The following is a 20,193-nucleotide window of genomic DNA, read 5'->3' as shown; positions in this document are numbered from 1 at the left end:
TACCATGTGTGTGCCTGCATCGAGGGCTGTGCACGCAGGGAGGAAGGGACGCGGCGTCTCCTGGAATATTATTCAAGCAATCACATGAATCCTGCATTAGATAACTCCTCTGGTTGGTTAGCACTGCGAGGGCTGTAAACGTGTTCTGCTTTAATCCCAGACACAGCACGTTCTTAATCTCAAACTCATCAGGCTTTTCCTGGAGGGTTCTGGGGGGGCTTTTTTTTTTTTTTTTTTTTTTTTTTTTTTTTTTTTTTTTGGCAGGAGCAGGGAGATGCAGGAGTTCAGGGTCTCTGCAGCCTCGGGGTGCTCCTGCTCTTGGGGTTCCTTCAGCATCAGCTCTCCAGGATGGAGGAATTTGTTCTGCCTGGGAAAATGGCTACTGCCCTGGCACAACGTTTTGGGGGCGAGTTCGCTGGGGAATAGCCTCCTGGAAAAGATGACATTTTGAAAGAGGATTAGAAAACACCCAAGCCTCCCTCCGAAATTGTTGAAAAGCCAAACTTAAAGCGTCTGAGTTAAACAGGAGAAACATGAGAAATGTTGAAATCAGACTCAAAACCCCGTATTGACACCATCAGCCTTAATTTACCCCAGAGTACAGAAATAAAAATTCATAGAGACGTGATGAAAGGCTGAGAGTATCAGACAGGAATCCAGAGACTTAACCCTGAATTTACTGCTCCCGCAATGGGTTTGCGCTCAGAATATTTTCCATTGTGCAGATGTAGATTCCTGGTTTGTATTTTTGTGGTGAGGGTTTTTTTTTTTATATAGTTTACTGAATTTGCAGTGTATCTTAGAACCAGAATAGATGTAGTTTACTGTCATTTCTCTGTATGTGTGTGTGGATGTTCACATACATGTCTTTGAGCGTTTTTACATCGGTATCATTCACAATATAAGCACAATATTTATGTTGCTCTTGCTCCTGTGTAGATTTCAAGTTAAAATTCTTTTCACAGCTTGAGGATGTACATTTTACCCACTATAACATTATTTTTTAAAAAATCATCCTTTAAGTAGAAAAGGAGAATTTGATTCACATGGAAGGGGGACAAAGTGAATTGGCAAATTGTGGGCAGGTGCTGGGCCAGCTTCCTCCACATGAATTTGTTAATGCGTCTTAATCCTGACCTGCAACACCCTGCCTGGCTAATGCTGTGGCCTCTCATGACCAGGAATTGCAGACTGCTGGGCTGTGTGGCACTGGGCTGGGATTTTGTCTTTTTCTTTCATTTTTTTCCCTGTGTTGTAGGTTGCTGACTACATTTCATTTGTGACCTACAAAGGATTTGAATCCAATTCTTTAAATTTTTTGTGAGAATGGAATGACTCCACTTCTCTTTGTGTGCATGTACAACTATGCTTGCACATTGCCCCCTGTGAAGAAATTTCCACTGCACAGACATGAAAAAAATGTTATTTTGAAACAGAGCCCCCGGTCTATATTTCTTTAAATTGAACGTGGCAGCTCTACACGCTCCTCTTCCTTTCCTTTTGCTGCTCTCTTAATTTGTAAATGGGTAATTATTTGTTGGGGGTTTTTCTTTAGATTTGGGTGGATGCAACGTGGAGCCGAGTGTTGCTATGCAGATTCCTGATTTTGATGGCAGGAACATAAAGCTCTGCAAAGAAGGGCGTCATCTCGTGCCTGTGATTTCATCCTTGCAGCAGCGCTCCCCACCCGGGTGACTCCCTGAGCCCAAACAGGGGCTCAGTCTTGGGCTGCAGATGAGAAGATTTAAAGTTGGGATCATGGTGTTAATGGGGGATGGTGGACACGGGGCGGGTTTGCAGTGTCGCGCTCCCAAAATACGATTTGTGTAGGGAAGCATTGTCGTTCCTGGTTTTCTGTGTTTTGGTGGAGAAGCAACTGTCTGTTTTTATAACTGTGTGTCTAAAAATCCATGTAAATGTATGCATCATCCTGCAAAATAATAGAGAAACCAGTACATCCATGGAGTTCATATAATAGAAACTGAGCATTTTTTCATTTGCACTTACAAAAAATGCAAACTTCCCCCACACAGTTATCCTCTCATTTCATTCCTCTTTTGCTATTTTTTCTCTGTTTTTTTGCTCACATGTAGCAGAATTGAACACACAATATTGAAGCCAGTGCTGTCCCTACCCCGCTGTACACTCTGCCTTTTGCTGTGTGTTTTTCCCTTCAGTTGCTGACAAAGGCAAGAGCCCAAATGCTGGGTGATTGTGGTCAGGTTTTCCAATCTTTCCATCAGATCTATTACTTCAAACTATTAATAACTCCATTGCAAGAGAGTCATAACTATCATGTAAATGCATCTTTCCCTGTATACATAATACAGGAACCTGAGAGAGTTTTCAGAACAAGCCAAAGAACATGGTGAAAATTTATGTATTTTCCCAGGTTAGGTTGTAAGGGCTGAATTCACAAATGTGGACTACTTTTTTTTTTTTTGACCAACAATTCTTCATTTATTTTTAATTTAATCACATGTTTTAGTTTTCAGGCACATTCTGAAAAATGATCTTTATAAAATATGCAGTCCTCTTCACAGTCTTATTACATCACTACTGCACTGGGAGAGACATCTCTCTAAATTGAAAACCATCTTTAATGAATTGTTGTTTTATTTTAGGATCCCTTTAGGTTTCCTAGAACATTCAGTCTGAGTTGTCTGTCTGAAGGAATTCTGACCTAACAAATCAAAATAAAAAAAAAATTCTGCAGCCCTTGACCTGGCTCACAGCAACCCCCTGTGTTATAAAACAAAGGGCTGTGGTGATGGGGGAAATCCCACTGTGAAGTAGAAAATCAGCATTATTGCTTAGCTGTGGATTTGGAATCAAATAGCATGTAAGATTTTAAAATTTGATGGAAAACTGTGACCTTCTACCTTGTCTGCAACTCTAGTGGAAGACAGTGACCCTAGAAGAACATGATTTATAGGTGAGATAAAGTGAGGCGTAAAATATGAGAAGGATGGGTTATTGTCAGTAAAAAGCATAAAGACAAAGGGAAAAAAAAAATCTAAACCTTAATTGCCAGTGAAGGAAATATAGAGGAGGAAAGAGAGAGATGAAGGGGAGAACGAGAGCATCCCCAGTGGCAAAATGGTTAAAAGAGACGACTAAAATCCAGCAAAAAATCAAGCAGTCAAGTAGTTAATTGACTTTGCTTTAATCAGCCCAATGAATATTCATTAGTGTGCTGGTCCTAATCATGGGGGCCATGTTGTCCGCATTTAGCAAGCGCACGCTCAGCATCATGCATGCCTCAACAGCTTCCCTTCCTCTCCGCACTGACATTAAATTTAGAGGCTTTGCGCCTTCCCAGCTCGAAGGGAGCGGGATTGGCCCAGCTGCTCGCTCCGAGATGCCATAGCAACCCCTGGCTCGTTGCCTTGGAAACATTTTTTTTTTTAAATTTTTTTTTTTTTTTTTTTTTTTTTTTTTTTTTTTTTTTTTTTTTTTTTTGTGAGGGCCTGAGCCAGTAATCCATAGGCTTAACGTAGAAAATATGTCTTTGTGGGGCATGTGTGTATAGATATAGAGATGTAAGGCAGAGATTGAATGGGAGGAAGGCGAGCGCGTCTTCCATTGTGCGGCTTTCACGACAGGAACGGGGTGAGGGATCTCCACAGCCCAAGCTCTGCTTTGGGTTATGAGCTTTACATTTTTTATTTTATTTAAATTAAAAATGCATCAGCGCTCTCGGTTCATTTCCAGACCCGTTCAAAGGGAGGAGGAATATTTCTCCCTGCCGTAACCCTCCCCTCCCCACCCCAGGAAGAAGCAGCGAGTGCTTTAAGGGCTGTAGGACCCTATTATCCACATCGAGTTGAAGTTCCTCCTCCTGAAGGAGGTGGGTCTGGGAAGGAGCTGCCCCATAAATCAATGGAGAAGTGCAGGCATGGAGCTGGAGTCCCTGAGTGTGGCTGCTGCTCCTCACGTTCCGGCTGCTTCTCCCTTCGCACGAGCAGGGGGAGGCTCCTGCTGGAGATTGGTTCAGCCAACACCAACTCCAATCCCACTCCAGGCTCTTAATATTCCAGATGTTGCTGGGGAAAAAATTATGATGTCCTGATCCTGGTGTTTTAGGAGTAGTTTGTGTTTCTGCCTCCCTGAAAGAAAAGAAATGAGAATAAGCAGCAAAGTCCCCAGCTGTGTCAGACCCAGCATTCTGGGCTTTAAAAATAGAATTTAAAAGCAAGGGAAAAAAAAAAAATCAACAACCCAAAAAAAAAACCACCCTAATATATTCAGAATGCCTGCAAGGAATTTTGGAGCTGGGAAATCCAAATGGTTAATGTTGTCTGGTAAATAAAGCTCATCCCTTAAAGCAAATTTAAAAAAAAAAAAAAAAAAAAAAATGTCCTGACCCAGTGAGGCATCATCTCCAGTGGAACAAAACAGCTGCAGGGAAAATGCGCAAAAACAACCCATCCTCTTTGGACCCGGGCTGTGCGCGTGCGAGGTGCCTTGTAAAACACTCAGGGTAAAGATGAAAGCTGCAAAGGAATCCAGAAATAGTCCTGCAGAAGATTAAGCAATAGGTGCTTTCAAAAAAGCATTAGTAATTTCCTAATATCTATCGTGCCTTTTTTTTTTTTTTTTTTTTTTAATAGCTCTTAAGATAGAGCAGAAATGGCTACAAGTGAAAAACTAATTCAGAAGCTGCGAGAGGAATCGGGTTTGGTCTCAACGAGAGGGTTTTTTTTAATGTTTCTATTATCGTTATCTTAAATTATTCAAAAGTGTCATTTTGAGCTCACAGCGCAGGCACATGGTTTAATGAAAGCAGATGAAGAAGGATCCTCCTTATCAAAAAAAAAAAAAAAAAAAAAAAGGAGGGGAGCATTGTCCCATCTCCTGCCACCTGTGATGAGAAAGGTCCTGCTAGTTCAGCATCATGTCCTGGGGGAAACATAATTGGAATAAGGGGCTCATTTTTTTGGCCCATCAGGAAAATGTTCTGTAATGATGTTAAAAATGTGGGGACATTCAGGGCTGGTTCCCAAGGCAGCACAGAAAGGGGAAAACTTTATTTACCCCTGATTCCCATGTCCTGAATGGCATCAAAACCTCATTAGAGATCTCTAGAGGGTGTAGGGCTCAGGATGGCAGATTGTGGGTTGGCCAATGGTCCAGGCACCAGTTCTGGCCAGTGTGGGTGGGAAATTGTTTCTCAACATCTGTATCTGCAAAGAAGATAAGGTTAATCAGCCTCCAGTTCCCCATCAAAGAGAACTACTGTGGTTTGCAACATTTTTGAGTGTGAAAGGAAAAAAAATCTGCCACCCACGACCAAATGTCAAGATTGAAGGCTGGTGGCTTGATCTCCAAGGTCTTCAGCAGCTTCCATCTGGCTTGGGCAGCCCTGCTGCCATCCTGAGCACAGCTCAGTGGGGGTCATTTCCGGCAGGAAAAGATGGATATTTCGAGAAGGAGAGGGGTTTAGGATGCCTTTTGGTTGGTTTTTCATTTTTTTTCTTTGTGGCTTGGTTTTTGTTGTTTTGTATTTGGTTTGGTTTGTTTGCTTTTTTAAAAATAAAATTTAAATTCACAAGTAATTATAGCTGCAAGAATGGAGATGAGAGAGAATTGTGAAATGCATGAATCAAGAAAGAGCTGGTTTAAAGCAGCCTATCAGAGCTCCTGGGAAAGATCATTTTATCCCAAGAAGCATCGAGGCAGAAGGACTCATAGGATCCAAGAGTGGCAGAGCACTGATGTGAGACAAAGAACTCCTGGGGAGGGAGTGAGGAAGAAAAGTAGGTTAAAAAAATATTGACAGTGAATATCCAGGGGAAATTTTTAATCTTGATAGATCCATTTCTCTACAAAAATTGTTTTGGCAAATTTCTCAAATGTGTTTAAGAAGTCCAGACCAAAGTACACTAGAGAAAATCCTTCATGTAGCCCTACTGAGGAGCATCTATTAAAAGAATATCATAATGGGAATGATTTTATTTTTGTGTTCATATTTTGTTGATTCAAATCTCTGAATGGAGTCTGCTTCCTCGTGGTTAAATTTGAGAGCTGTTTGTGGTCTGTTGGAAAGACAGGATCAATTCATTTTGTATGGGGGATGTACAATCAAACACTGAGCATGGTGACACTGTCCCTTAGGCCACTAGTGCCCTGGGCTTGGCATCTCCTCTTGGGGCTTTCCTGTGGTTTGAATCTGGTTTGTGCTGGGACAAAGGACTATGGATGTGAAGGACAGGCCTGTTCCTCTTGGAAATCTTGAAAAATGGAGGTGAAAAGAAAAGGGAACGAGTCCCTGCTTGCAAGGACGAGGCAGCACGTGTCGCTCAGAGAACCCATCTCTGCATTCAGAAATGTTGAGTAGTTTGCCATGGTGCTGGTGGAAATGCATGAAATTGCCCAGGTTTGTATGAGGGATCATCCTGCAGCTTGTGCTGATGGTACCTGGAAATTCATCCTTTGTTAACCTGGTGCTGTTTCAATTGTTCTGTTGGGGACTGGAAAAATATACTGAGTTTGGTGATAAATTACCCTGGTGAAAATGATGAGATGTCTTGGAGCAGCTTTGGGCCAGCCTCAGTTTCAAACGTGGCAAAAGGCAAGGAAGCAAAGAGCTGGAAGGAAAAGAACAGTTCTCCAAGTGGATAAAGATCAAAGAACTGATGTTGTCCAACAAAAATGAGGATACACCTATGGAGAATATTTTTTTCCAAAGTTTAATCTCAACAGCTTTAATACTATGCAAAGATAAAAATAAAGCCTATAGAGCTTTTTAAAAATGATATACTGATATAATTTTTTTCTTTTGATTTATTCTTACAGTATTTTTCTTTTCTTCCTTAGCTACAAAAAGTCCAATGCCCGTGAGGAACAGGAAACCCCCAAGCTTAACCCACCAAAAAGCAAAGTAAGTATCAATTATTTTTTCTTTTTCTTTCATTCTTAAGTTATCAGTAACTCAGGTTTTTGAAATGGAAACTGATCTTGGAGTACAACAGCATTGTACCTGCTGAGCCAGTGTGTGCACAGAAAAGTGCTTTTTGTGTAAGTGCTGCAAACCCAGAGCACTGTTCCTGCCCAGGTGTGCCCGAGGAAGGTGTGCATGCCACGGAGGGAGCACATGTGAGACGGCTGCTCCCTCCTCCCAGAGGCTGCTCAGAAATCACCAGGCAGCACTGCTGGTGCCATTTCACGCCTGGTGCCTTCACTAAAGCTGGAGGCAGAGCAGGCAGGGAGCTGGAGGTCAAGGGCCAGCTCAGCTCGATGCATCACACAGCCTCCCTTCAAATCTTACCTGCCCAACCTGCAAAGCTTTTGCAGCGAGGCAGAGCACAAACCAATCCCCCTCTGCGATTCGCGATGGAAAAAGCCCTTCTTTTATGCAATTGTGTCTCTTCTCATCTCTATTTTTGTCATTGGCTGACAGGGTGGGAAGAGAGAAGGAAAGGATGGGTAGGGAGGCACCAGAGAGAGGAAAATTACCACCAGATCAGGCAATCGAAGTGAAAAGGGAGAGAGAAGGAAAAAACAGAGGCTAATTCCTGAAGCTGCCCCCTGCAAAGGGAGTTCAGGCTACTTTACATGTGCTTGAGCCAGGACCATAAAGCCCTAAATAGGTTTCTCTTCCAAGGAGGATTCATCCCCTTCTTCAAATCAACAACATCAAGCAATGTGCTTCTGAAAATACAGCCCCAGTGGTGGTGGGTGTGAGGCTGCTGCTCTGCTCTGGGTTTTATCCTAAACTCCTGGGGTATCAGGCAATCAGTTGCTCCTAATCCTCTCAAGAAATTCAGATACCAACTGCAAACAGAATTCAGGGAGTAAGGGATGGGTAACTCTGCCCAACAGCCTTCCCTCAGCCATGGCATGCTCCAAGCAGAGGGGCAAACCCAAGGGTGCTGCAGAGATTTGTGTGGGGTCATTTCCTGCTGAAAAAGGAGGAGGCCAAGTGCTTATCTCAGGTTTGTCGATTTAAGAAATTGTCTAAATGTTGAGATTTCAGAGAAATTTGAGGTTTGGCTTGGAAGGACTGGCTTTTTCACTGACAACCTAACTACTGTTCAGCTAACTGCAAAGTCTCGAATCGGGAAGAATGCATTGTGTTAAATTGTTCTACAGAACAATGATTTTTGGAAAACAAAACAGTAACCAAAAAGAAAACCCCAACAAACAAAATAATATTTATTTCTGCCATGGCAGCTCTGTGAACTGAAAATGGGATGTTTTGTTTTGCTGGGCTTGTGTGCAGAAAGTGATTGTATCCAGTTGCAGACAAAAATTACATCTGGGCCTTGGAAGGGGGAAAAAGAGGGTGGGAAGATCTATGTCTGCAGAATCACTGATGCAGGAAGATGCAAGTGCTGTGTTGTGTCTAGTTGCATCATGTGTGAATCCATCAGCGACTTAAAGAAACAGTAAACTCAGTGCAACCTCTTTCTGTGGTTTTTCCATCTGCTCCCTGATCTGCTGGTGATGAATGTTCAGCTTTGCCATCTCCTACCCTCGAGATGTCCTCTGTGGGAGCTCTGGGTGATTTTTCTTAGCTGAAAAAGTACTCAGGAATATCTGCAAACTTTTATGAAAAAACCTTTGTCAAATCGTTACTGCTGTTGTATCAATGTAATGTTTGTTGAGGACTTCATGGGTACAATGTCTGTTAAAATGTTGCTGTCTTCTGTCTCAAAACACCAGTGAGATGGTCATTATGAGTGGAAAAAAGGCTACTTCAGCTTCTTGTTTTGGGTGCAAGTGTGAGAATTGAGTCCATAATGTGCTGATTGTGAGGTCAAAGGTGTTCTGTGAAACTGATGATTTGATCTTGGGAATAATTCTCTTCCCAAACCCTTGTGCACAACTTAGCGTTTTACTCTAAACCAAATCCTTCTCTTATATTGTTCATTGAATCTCAGGAGAGCTGCCTGCCTCTACAAGGAATCCATCACCCACTACCAACAAGCTCATATCCATGTCTTGACCTGCTCATGCACTGACCAGTTTCATTTTTAGCCCAGTTTTTTTTTTTGGGAAAACAAGTTCTGTGCCATACCAAGCAGTGTGTAGGTGTCTCTGTCTATCAGCTTCCATAATATTTTTTTAAGCCTGTCAGCTAATCTCTCCCAGTTTTGACAGAGGTAGAAGTCTCAATGATATTTCATTCCTAGTAGTTTTCCAGCATGGACAGTGGAGGAGAGGGCAAACCCCATTGCTGCTCCCCTTGAAGGAAGGAGAGCTGCACAGTTCATACCTCTATTAGACAGAAGAGACTCCACCTCAGCAGAAGGTATTCTGAAAAATCAGGCAGAAGTATCTCTGTTCATTTATTTGCCATTTGCTCATTCACCCATTGTGCTTTTTCAAGTGGGCAATGATCATGACAGAATGGTCCTGGGGAGCTCAGTCTCTGCTGTGCTGGGCTGGGGTTGGCAAGAAGGTGGCAGGAGTTGGGTCAGACATGGATGCTTCTCTTCCTGCCTGTCCCAGGATCTCCTGTCCTGGTACATCCCCATTTGTAATGATTACAAAAGGCTTGTAATTGACATCTGAAATACAGCCTTAATTACTGTGGGTGGTTTCAGTATTACTGGGGTTGGTACCACACACATTTTGGACATTCTGTAGAAACACCCATGATTTCACTTACCCATAATGACAGCAAGGATAGTGCTAGACACAGCAGAACCCCCAAAATGTTTTGCAGTGACAACTGGGGCTGTGCTGCCTTTTGCTCTGCATCAATTGCAGGAATTGTACATTAATGTGAGACAATGACACTGCCCTGATGTTGGCTAAGCTTTGTGCTGCTGAACTTTACACCAACGCCTGCGTGGAGAATGACTTGGGTCAGACAAGAAAAAAGCTGAAAAGCTGTTGGCTGCTACCCCAGAGATCCTCTAGCAGTTCCACATCCCCTCATTGTGCCGTCATTTGTGCACACGAGTTTATTACCAGAGAAGGGCTGTTGTGTTAGCAAAGACTGTCCTCAATGGTGGCAATTTGGTTTTGTCATGGTAATACAGCGCCGATGCACTGCAGACACAAAAGTGAGTTCTGCATGGCTTGGCAAAGAGATTTTCACATAGCTGCTGGGTGAGTCCATTGGTTTCTCAGTGCTCCTGAACAGGAGTGGGTCAATGGCAATTTTTAGGAAGGCAGATGCCCCTTGCTGAGCTTGTCTGACTATAAAGTGCTACACAAGACGTGCGACGTACACAGCATCCTCAGCCCTCTGTGTAACTCACAGACTGTTAAAAGTGCACAGCAGGAATGAGAACTCTTTTAATCCACTGAATTTGCTGTTTAGCATGACCTGAATAATCCAGTGGGGCTAACGTGATCTTCAGCACTAGCACTCAACTGCCTGTTATCCCCTTTGAAGCTGCAGGATATCAAAAATATCTGACTGGTTTGGACTTGGATAGAGCCTGTGTGTAATTTGTTTTTCAGTGATATTGTTCCAGGCTCTGCTGTTCTCAATGCCAGTGAGGCTGTTCCTGTGTGAACTTTTTAGATAGGATCTCTCTCGATCATGCTACTTCTTCTGTTGACCACAGCTGCCTGTTCATCATCACTTCCTTTATGTTTTCTCTTTGGTGGGAAATGAAAAGCAGAGGAGGGCAGAGCCAGCGTAGGGAAGCTAAAAATGTGTCAGTAACTGCCTAGCAGGAGGCAGACTCTTTCCTCCAGATTGCCGGATACATGAAGGTACAGCCTTGATTGGTGCAAATTGCCATAGATGAGAAACTATTCGTATTCATTCAAATTTATAGCAGCTCTGTGGATGTTTAAATTCCTCCCCCTGTTTAGCAGTGCCCTGATGAGCCACAGCACAGAACTGGTGGGATGATGGAGACGAAGAATTCAACCAAAACCTGGCTGGTGATCTCAGTGGTCAGTGTGTGGTTACACCTTTCCACAGAATGTGCGTTCTTTCCCAAAGAAATAATCATGTAGGAAATGGAGATGTATTTTTGGGAAGGGTTTCCTGTTACCCAGAGCTCTCTGGTTCTGTCTGACTTGTAATCTGACAGCCCTTTCTGTCACTGATGTTAAGAGCTTCTCTGGGGTTATGAGAAAAGACAAACTTTCAAACCCAGCATCCTTAAGAGGGCATCCAAATGCTACACTGTACAAAGGGATTGAAATTAGCTCTAAATGCAGTTGGCTTTACCTGCTTTATGAAAAAGAGAAATATATTTTAAAAGGATATGTTTCATGTAATCATGCTGGGTTTATCAAGTGCAGAAAGATGTCTCCTAACAATACCCAGGAAGATTACAATTGTCAATCAGAGCAGAGGTCCTGTTCCTGCCTCTTTGCCTCTCTCCCCTGCTGCTCTGATTTTTTTGGGCATAGCAGCACTGAACAAGGTGAAGAGTGTAAAGAAAGCTATTTAACCATCAAAAGACAGTGCCAGCCAAGCACAGAGCTGAATTTTGGCTCCTCAGTGCCAATAATGAAGTTTTCAAAGGGCAAGAGTGGAAGCCATCCTGTGTGGTCCCATAAATGGTACACTCTCTCCTTCTGGGGCTCCACAATAGCACAAGGGCTGCTGCAAAGTGGCCAAAGCCCTTCTTGAAGGGCTCGTGGAGCTTTTCAGCTCATTGCAGGATCCTCAGAAACCCTCAGCATCCTCCTCCTCTTGGCACGGCAGGGTCGATAAAATCAGATCAAGGCTTAGTATTTCTAAACAAAAGGGAGTGGTTAAATGGGCTTTTAAACACTGGAACCTGTCCAGCTTGTTGGGAGGCAGAGCCCGGAGAGGCGGGGTGAGGAGAAAGCTCAAGGTGCCAAACTCGGGGTAGAGTGGCACTTGTGAGCAAAGTTGTTGGAAAGTCATTTTGTTGCCTGTGTTGTGCAATGTGTGTGTGTGTGTGTGTGTGTGTGCAGAACAGATTGGCAGACGCCTGTGCCCATGAAGGCGGGCTGGGGGCCGGGGGGAGGCTGCTTTGGAAAGGTGCCAGTTGTTCCATGGGCTTTCTGCCATCAGGAATTTTTTTTCCCCCCTTCCCTTCCTCCCCATCCCAGCCCCCAAGCGCACACGAACAGGCTGGCAGGAAGAGCATGCTGAAAAGGATCTGACAGTTTGAACAACACTCGATGACTTAGTTTGTTTTCCCTGACTTTGCGCCAGCAAGCAGGTCTCTGGATGAAAGACTTTATTAGGCTTTTAGAGCCACTGTGACATAGGTCTTTCTTTGACCTGAGGTACTTGAGAAGAAATGAAAACAACGTGTAACTTTCATGGAGTTGAAAGACTGCCCAAATGGAAGAATACGGTTTACAAGGGATCCAAAGTATCACAAAACATTTCCCAGGGTGAAGCGCGGCAGAGCAGAGCGGGGGGAGAGCCCATCCTGGGAAGAGGGAGAAGGCGTTCAGTGGCTGCTCCTGATGAGCAGGAAAGCTGATCTGGCTCATTAGGAGATGATGAGGTGATCACATCCAGCAGAAGGTGCCATAACCAATCATCAGCTTTCGAGGTGTCCAGTGGAGGGAAGGGATGGAAATGAACACTTTTTGTCAGGAGCTTGTCACCATGTGGCATCCCAGCTCTGCCTGGAGCACTGCAGCTCCTGCTCAGACATGGCAGAGCCATGGAAGGAAAGCCATGGAAATAAAAACCATGGAAGAAAAGCCATGCTCTGTTAGCATCCACAAGTAAAATGTAGGACAGTTGGATCCTCCTCCTCCCACAGCGGTGCTGGATAGTCTTAAAAGGGTCGGAGCTGGTTCCAAACACTACCTAAATTATCCCCTCTTCAATCCTCAGGGATAGAGGGAGAATTTCTCATTAACTTTCTGTATGCCTACTTTACTCCTCAAGGAGCTTGGTTGTGGAGTTTGAACAAGAAAATCAAGAATTAGGCTTTGCTTACAAAAAAAAAAAAATAAAAATAAACAAGCCCCTCAGTGAGGAAAGAGGAAGCATCAAAGAAATGGGAGGTACCACAGAAGGAACTGTGCAATGGATGCTAGGAGTAAGTAACTTTTTGAAGGAGACCCTCCACTTGGAAAAGTAATTTTAAAAAGGGTGATTCATCCTTTTTCTAAAGTCTCATAGAAGGGAAAAGATGGCAGGCCAGTTTGTAGAACTGAAATAGGTTCTGAAAACTGAAGAGCAGATGACTGGGAAACAAGAAATACTGTTGCTGGCTTATCAGTCTTGGAAGAGAATCACAGAAACTGAAACTGCATCTTTTTAAGCCTCAGTAGGCTGGGAAAGGAGTTTTCATGGTTACAAGCCATGACTGAGAAGTTTTTCTGGAGCTCACTACAGGCCTGATCCTTCCTCATACTGAAAATAAAATGCTACAGTCAGCGAAGACTGTGATTCCAGCAGCTCTGAGAATGGCCAGATTTGCCACACAAGGACATCATCTAGGAAGAATCTGGGCAACAGCCAAGTTTTTCTAGCACGACTAATCACAGCTTCTGCTCTCTTAAAACCTCACTCTGTTGATAGTGCAAAGGGACGAGGACTTTGAGGCCCCATTCAGCTGTCATGGAATCACGGAATCACAGAGAGCTTTGGATGGGAATGGATCTTAAAACTCATCCTGTTCCACCCCCCTGCCATGGGCAGGGACACCTTCCACTATCCCAGGCTGCTCCAAGCCCTGTCCAGCCTGGCCTTGGACACTTCCAGGGCTGGGACATCCACTCCTTCTATGTGACTAAGATGTGACATGTTTGCACGGAGCCACCACCACCCAGAGTCACTTTAGTAACCTTTGCTCTTAAGCCGAATTGCTCCCCGGTTTGCTCACAGGCAGGATTTTTGTCAGGCTGTCATGGGGCTGTGGCTCTGGAAGTGCTTGGTGATGCCCCCTGGTCTGCAGTGGAGGCCTGCAGGATGCCACCAGGGAATTTGGGTTTGAATCAGGTCTCCATTGAGCCCAAAATGTGTCACCTGAGTAGATGGCCCTGGTGGCTCTGTGGGATCTGTGCCCCATGTGGGAGCAACACATGAACCCTCTCTTGAAAGGTTTGATATTCACAATGAACTTGTGACCAGGAGACCTGGAGGAAGCTGACTCCAACACAGAATTTGCTCCTGTCCCTTTTGTTCCTGGCCCTGCTGTCCCCTCTGTGTGTGTGCAGGAGCACAGGGACGTGTCTGTATTTCTTGTTTCCTTTCTATAGGACTGAATGTTCTGAGCACTCATGTTATTGTATGTGTCTGATGAGCCATATGGAAGCTGTGAGGCTTCAGGAGTGTTTTGGGAATATAATGCCAGGAACTGATAATCTCAGCAGCTCTTCCTTCATATTATCACATTGCTTTTGCTGCCATACCCACTTAGAGCTATTTACGCCCCTTCCCCGAGAAACTGGTATTTCCCTGCCACATTTTTTGCTCTTCATGGGATAGAGGGGCTTTGGGAAGTGCCATTCGAGGCTCATTGCTACTCAGAAATACTTTATAGAGCCTGTTCCGTTGTCAGGCTGCCTGCAAAGAGTTTACAGCATGAAATAGTTCAGTCTCTCTGCTCGGAGGGATTCTGGTTTTGCAGTACTATTAGGCAGACAAAAGGTGAATTAGCCCCACTCTGTGAAACAGCCCTGACACGGGGAGGTGCTGCTCTGTCACCACCATTATTTCACAAACTGGTTTTCTACGGTCTTTGATTCCAACAAGGCAACGTGCAGAACACACAAAGGATCAGATTGTATCTCCTAGCGCTGGCCGCCGTTTCCTTCCTGTGGGACATCGGCGGCTGCTGCTTTCTCTATTTCCACACCTTTGCATCTCCCAGCCTCCCTCCAGAAAACCCACTGACAGTTGTTTAACAGTTTCAGTAGAGAGTCAGGCAGTGGGCATTTTTCCATACTGTGTGTTTTTCTTCTCCTGTGTTCGAAGAGCCTGTTCTTCCCCTGCACCTGTGGAGCTTGTTAATCTCTGCAGAAGATTCAGTTCCTTGACTGCAATCCAAGCCTGCACCATCTGAGGCAAACTGCATCCTTCTGCCCTTTGAATGATCCTGATTTTTCTTTGGTCTGGCTCAGCTCTGCAGAGGAAAGGACAGCTGACAAAACTGGGGAGGTATCCTCTGAAAGGGGTGGACAATTTGAAAAATTATAATACTCCTTGCTGTGTATCCAGTGCCCAAGACACGATGCTTGACCCTGGGGTGAAGCTGGGGCTCCATGGGTCTCCTCTCCATGCACATGAGATGTTGACAAGGCTGCATTGGACAGCCTCAAAGAACAAGGAATTATGACCCCTCCGTGTGACAGATAAAGGTACCACAGGGACAATAATGTTGTCTCCTCCAAAGGTCCTTATCAACATGGGGACTTCCAGCCCCACCGTGTGACCAGGACATCTCAGTGACTCAGCTCTTTCCAAGGAATGGGTTGTTCAGTGTCTGCTGCAGCCTCAGTTCAGTGTGGAGCAGTTCAGGATCATTTTCACATTGACTTGTTTTTCATGAAAAGGCAGGGAGTGTGAGACCCCTGCTAAAAGTTTGTCTCTCCTTGAATGAGTGAATGCAACTTAACTAACTGGAAAGGCTTTAATTATCATCCAGTTCTTGCAGGAGTGTCTAACCTGGCTTAAGAGCTTTTTGAATCCTTTTAGCCCCTTGAGTTTTGTTAACCCCTGTGTTATGTTTTGTGATCCCTGCAGCCTCTGTGTGCTGCACTGGGGATAAATGCCAGGCAGTTTTAGCATTATGCGTGTTACGAACCCAGCTCATCCCTCTATGGGCTGTTCATTTCCATATGAAACATTTCTTTAAATAGCAACACTCTCAGGGGCTGATTTTATTATCCTTGCTGTGGCTCAGATCACTCATAGTGCCCTTTTGAACATCCTGACTTATTGTTTATTTCTGCTGATTTTTGTGGCCCTGTAATTACTTCTTGCCCATCCATTTTTCATACAAGGAGTCTTACCCTCCAGTATGGCCCCATTCCTGCCAGTTACATGAGTCTCTGAGCAAGGATCTTACTCTGGCAAGAAAATCTTTGTCTTTATGATCTGTCTCAGTTTCTCCAAAGGAATAAAGGGACACCTGCTCCACTTTGCCCCAGAGAGAAAGAGGAGGAAAACTCCATCCCAGTGCAGGAGATGGTGGGACCCCCATGGGAACACCTTGGCAGAGGTGCCTGAGTGCCCCTGGGGCAGCCTTGGAGTACTGGAAACCAAAGAGGAGGACCAAGTGCATCAGTGGGGGGAATGAAAATAATTTGAACAGCAACACATAGCATTTCCAGAGGAAGAAAGACAAGTCAGGGATGTGGGTATTTTATTTGAGTGCTTCTTGGTGTTTCTAAGAGGATTGGTTTAAGGAGAAAGGTTGGTAAACAAACAACTTTGCTTTGTCAGTTAGTTCCTTTGAATGTACATCTTTTTTGATAATGAAACCTCTGTGCATGTCCCTCTGTTTCAATTTCCCTTCAAATTTGAATTTTCTTTATAGGAGATAAATGTGCCTGATTATTTCTTAATGGCTTTTCTCTTAGTCCTGGCAAAGTTGTCCATATACATACATACATATTTTTTCTAGGTAGTTCTTCCTTTCCCTAAATACATGTGCTGATCTTCTCTGTTCTTTTAAAGTCTTCCAGGAGATTTCCATTCCCCACATCAAGTCTTCCTAAATTGTCTCTTTAATCCCCAGGTTTTTAGTGCTTGGCAATGCTACTTGTTCTGAAGTGCCGTGATGGGAAGGTGGAGGGTTTTTTTCCCCCTCATTAGCTGCTTTTAACATTCACCTCCTTTGTTTGTGTATCTTCTTTAGATTCCCTTCCCTTTGTGGGCAGGGCTTTGCTCTTCTGAGGTGTTAATAAGCCTCTGGCAGAGACGACATCTGTGGCAGAGGACATTAAGTTCTGAAAAACATACTTCTTGTGTTATGAGGCCCGTTACCTCATCTGAGCAGCAACTACAGCTTTTAAAGAGCAAGGACAAAGGAAACATTGGCTTAGGGCTGCTTCATGGTTGGGTGTTTTTTCATATATCAAAACTTGAGCTCAAAGTGTTTATATGGGAGAGGGGGGAAGAGACTGCCGAGAGGAGAACATTAGAGAAAAACTTGTGAAGGGGAAAGGAAAAAGAGAAGAGGCTATTTAAAAATACTGTGCATGGCTTAAACCAACACCTAGCGAAGGATAAAGGCTCTGCAGTGTGTATACGTGATCCATCCATCTGTTCATCCCTTTTATCCAATCCTATAGTCATGGGTATCATAAGAAGGAATAAGAGCAGTTAAAGCTTCCCCATCATAGGCATGTCAGATGTTCCACACTGAACAAGATCAAACCAGGGATTTGCAGCCTGTGGGATGCAAAAAGATGTCGTGGAGGGATAAGTGCTCTTCCCTTCCTGTATTGACAAATGGGAGGGGTTCGTTTTGAGCAGGATGGAGAGCAGGGCACTGGCATCACCCTCACAAAGGGGTGTTAACATCTGGGTTACCACCTCCTTACTACCAGGTGTAACTCTAAAAAAATTGCAATCTGAGTGCATCAAGATTGATGCTTCTGCCTCCTCCTTAACCTTATATCCTGATATGACTTATCAGCTAAATGTTTTGAGGCAAAAAGAGGGATGTGCTGGTTCAGGTCTTTGCACTCTAAAACAATTTTTAATTAGAATCAAAGAAAAAACTGTTTTATCTCCTCCTTGCATTCTACCCTCCCTTAAATTTCCTGTGATTTACCTGGGAATATTATTTTTGCAATGTTTTCCTTAACTTCCCATTGTTCCCCAGGATGTTGCAGTGCAGACACCTCAGTGTGCTTTCTGGTCTGTGAAAGTCATTCTGACACGACATTCTGGCTGACACGTTCCAGTCTGTTTTTCAATGAAGGTATCAATTACTTAGTGCTAGCTGAGCACCCTGTTGGCTATCAGGTGTTTTTGCTGTAGCATTTTCATAGTTGTTGGTATCTTGAAAGCTGAATAAAGCAAAAAGGTTCATTGCACAAGGTGCAGCTCTTAATCTTTCCGTCTCTGGTTGTCAGTGCGTGGAAGAGGAGTCCTTGCCACAAACTGGGGGGCTGAATGACAGTGGTTTTGTCATTGTACCTGAACCATTTAATGCCTGTGCTTTTACAGAGCTCTCAGCAGCAGTGGGGGGGTTGGATGGTGCTGCTCATCAAACCCCCTCCGTGCCCTGACCCACAGCGTGGGACCCACCTGGCAGCCCCCCACCCGTGTCCTTAGAAGCAAATCCCTTTGCCTGGGGCCTGCTGCTGTCTCCCCAAGGACACCTTTCCTGAAGTATCTGTTCTCCACTCCTGAAAGGCATCCAAACCCCTGTGTGAAAGCTGAAATGAAAAACTGGCTGGCACATGTTTCCACGGTGGAAGGAGGTGACTCCTGTGCCTGCAGATTGACGGTATCGCTGCTGCTGGCATGACAAGTCTCTGCGTGCTGTAACCCTGGCACCAATCAGTGCCACGGATGTGAGCTAGCCTCCTCTTCCATTACTCTCACTAGCTCCTTCCCTTCCCTGCTTAGGAAAAAGAGCTATTTATGGACCTGGACAAGGTGACCTCCATATGGCAGATTCTGCCACTCACCGTGGGGACTCGAGCTAGGCACATGCTCCTTGGGCAAGGCAGAGAGACTCTCAAGCAGTGGGCACACACAAATCTGTGCTGCTTTCAAGGCAGCAGAAAATTTGCTGTTTTCTTTTCTTGTTTTCTTTGTTTGTTTTTTGTTTTTTTTTTCAATAAAGGGTAAAAAAAATTAAAAATAAAGACTCATAAAGGAAGGACTTCTGTTTTCCTCTGAGCATTTAAGAAAAGCAATGCATTTCTGCAGATTACATGTTTGGAATATTCTGAACTTTGTCTGGAATACTCTGGAAAGAAATAATATAAATGCTTATCTATATATTCCCCTCAGACTGAGAGAACTGAATTCCTGTGCACAGAGAGCTGTCTCTCTCTCCCTGTAGCATCAATCCCCACTTTATTCCTACCCTGGGGGACTGCACAAAAGCAGTTTTCATTGGGCAAATCTGTGCCAGTGTAAGCAAGGTGACCCAAATTTTTAAAGAAAAGGAGAGGCTGAGGGGAAGGGTGAAGGAGGAAGCTGAGTAGGAGGGAGGATGCAGAATCCCGTGGATGCAGAGAGGGGCTGATCCGGGCTCTCACAGGTCACATCAGGATGCGCCTCTGCCTTCGATCTGTTTAATTTGATCAGGCGTCAGAGGTGTTACACAGTGACCAAAGTCAGAGGAGAGGAGCTCTGTTCCCTGCAGCCCCAGACAAGCACAAGTGCAGATTACCACTGTGTCCTAGAAAAGGCAGGCGAGCCCAAGTGCCACCGTCCCCGTGCCAAATCTGCTGTTTGACCTGCGTGCTGCAGCCCTGCTGGTACAAACAGATTTACACAGGTTTAGTTAGCTACCAGCCAGTATTTTTTTTCTATTTCCATGTGCATCTAAATAACTGTCAGTACTGCAGTAACAAAACTGCCATTTTAGTGAAGAATCACTCTTAATTATACTGGAGCCTGGATTTTCTTGCAGCTCCACAGCCCTAATTTCCAGCTGAGGGACCCAGGCTTCCCCTCAGCTGCAGTATTTTCTGTGAAACCCTCTGGGTGTAGTAGTGGGATTTCAACAAGGGCATAATGTGCTGAAAGCTCCTAGTTGCACAAAATGGCTTTAAAACATATATATATGGAAGCTGTAAGGCGAGGAAGAGCATAATCTGTCCTGTGTACCGTTGCCTCCCATTGGATTTCCTCGAGGCGATGCAATTCTCCGTATGCAGCTTCCAAAGTGGAATGTGCTGTTTGGGTTTTTGCAGGACATGTGCAACACACAGAAAGGCAAAAAAATCTTGTCTCGCTATTTGTGGCAATTTATATTTGGAGCTGCTTGAATAATTCATGGCAGATCTTAACCATTTCTTTTTATGTGATGCTTATTCAAAGGTAATTTTTCTCATTATCTGACTATTTTTGCTTATACATGTTTGATACACGGTAATAGAGATAAACCAGCCAGAATCGCCTCCTTTTTTATGCTGAACAAGGAACTTTATTGCAATGAGCAAAACAGCTCCTGGTCTATTTGGTATCTGAAGAGATGTGCTGTAGCATCATCCCTCTCCCTTTCTGCTCAGCTCCTCACTGGAATGCTCGTCAAAAGCAGGTATCCTGCTCATAAATCCCTTCTCCAGGCAGTGAGGGGAGCAAACACAATGGATGTGTGCTTGCAGCCAGCAGCAGTCCATGGGTATGGACGTGCAGAG

At 44.3% G+C, this 20,193-nt stretch overlaps 1 protein-coding gene across 4 annotated transcripts in view; it reads left to right on the top strand.

Annotated features, from left to right (window-relative positions):
- LOC148221798 (uncharacterized) overlaps window positions 1-20,193 on the top strand; it is a 187,751-nt gene that overhangs the window by 42,410 nt on the left and 125,148 nt on the right. For all 4 annotated transcript variants that reach the window (XR_015807310.1, XR_015807309.1, XR_015807308.1 and 1 more), the window contains exon 2: window positions 6,820-6,883. Coding sequence is in view for 1 of the 4 variants with exons in the window: in XM_088174813.1 (XP_088030939.1) it covers window positions 6,820-6,883 (64 nt within the window). In the remaining 3 variants the exon portion in view is untranslated. The remainder of the gene's footprint in view (window positions 1-6,819; window positions 6,884-20,193) is intronic.

This window comes from Sturnus vulgaris, chromosome 17, assembly GCF_052056855.1.
Source record: "Sturnus vulgaris isolate bStuVul1 chromosome 17, bStuVul1.hap1, whole genome shotgun sequence".
NCBI lineage: Eukaryota > Metazoa > Chordata > Aves > Passeriformes > Sturnidae > Sturnus > Sturnus vulgaris.
The sequence above is the reverse complement of the archived record's forward strand: the minus strand, read 5'-3'. Positions and strand labels throughout refer to the sequence as shown.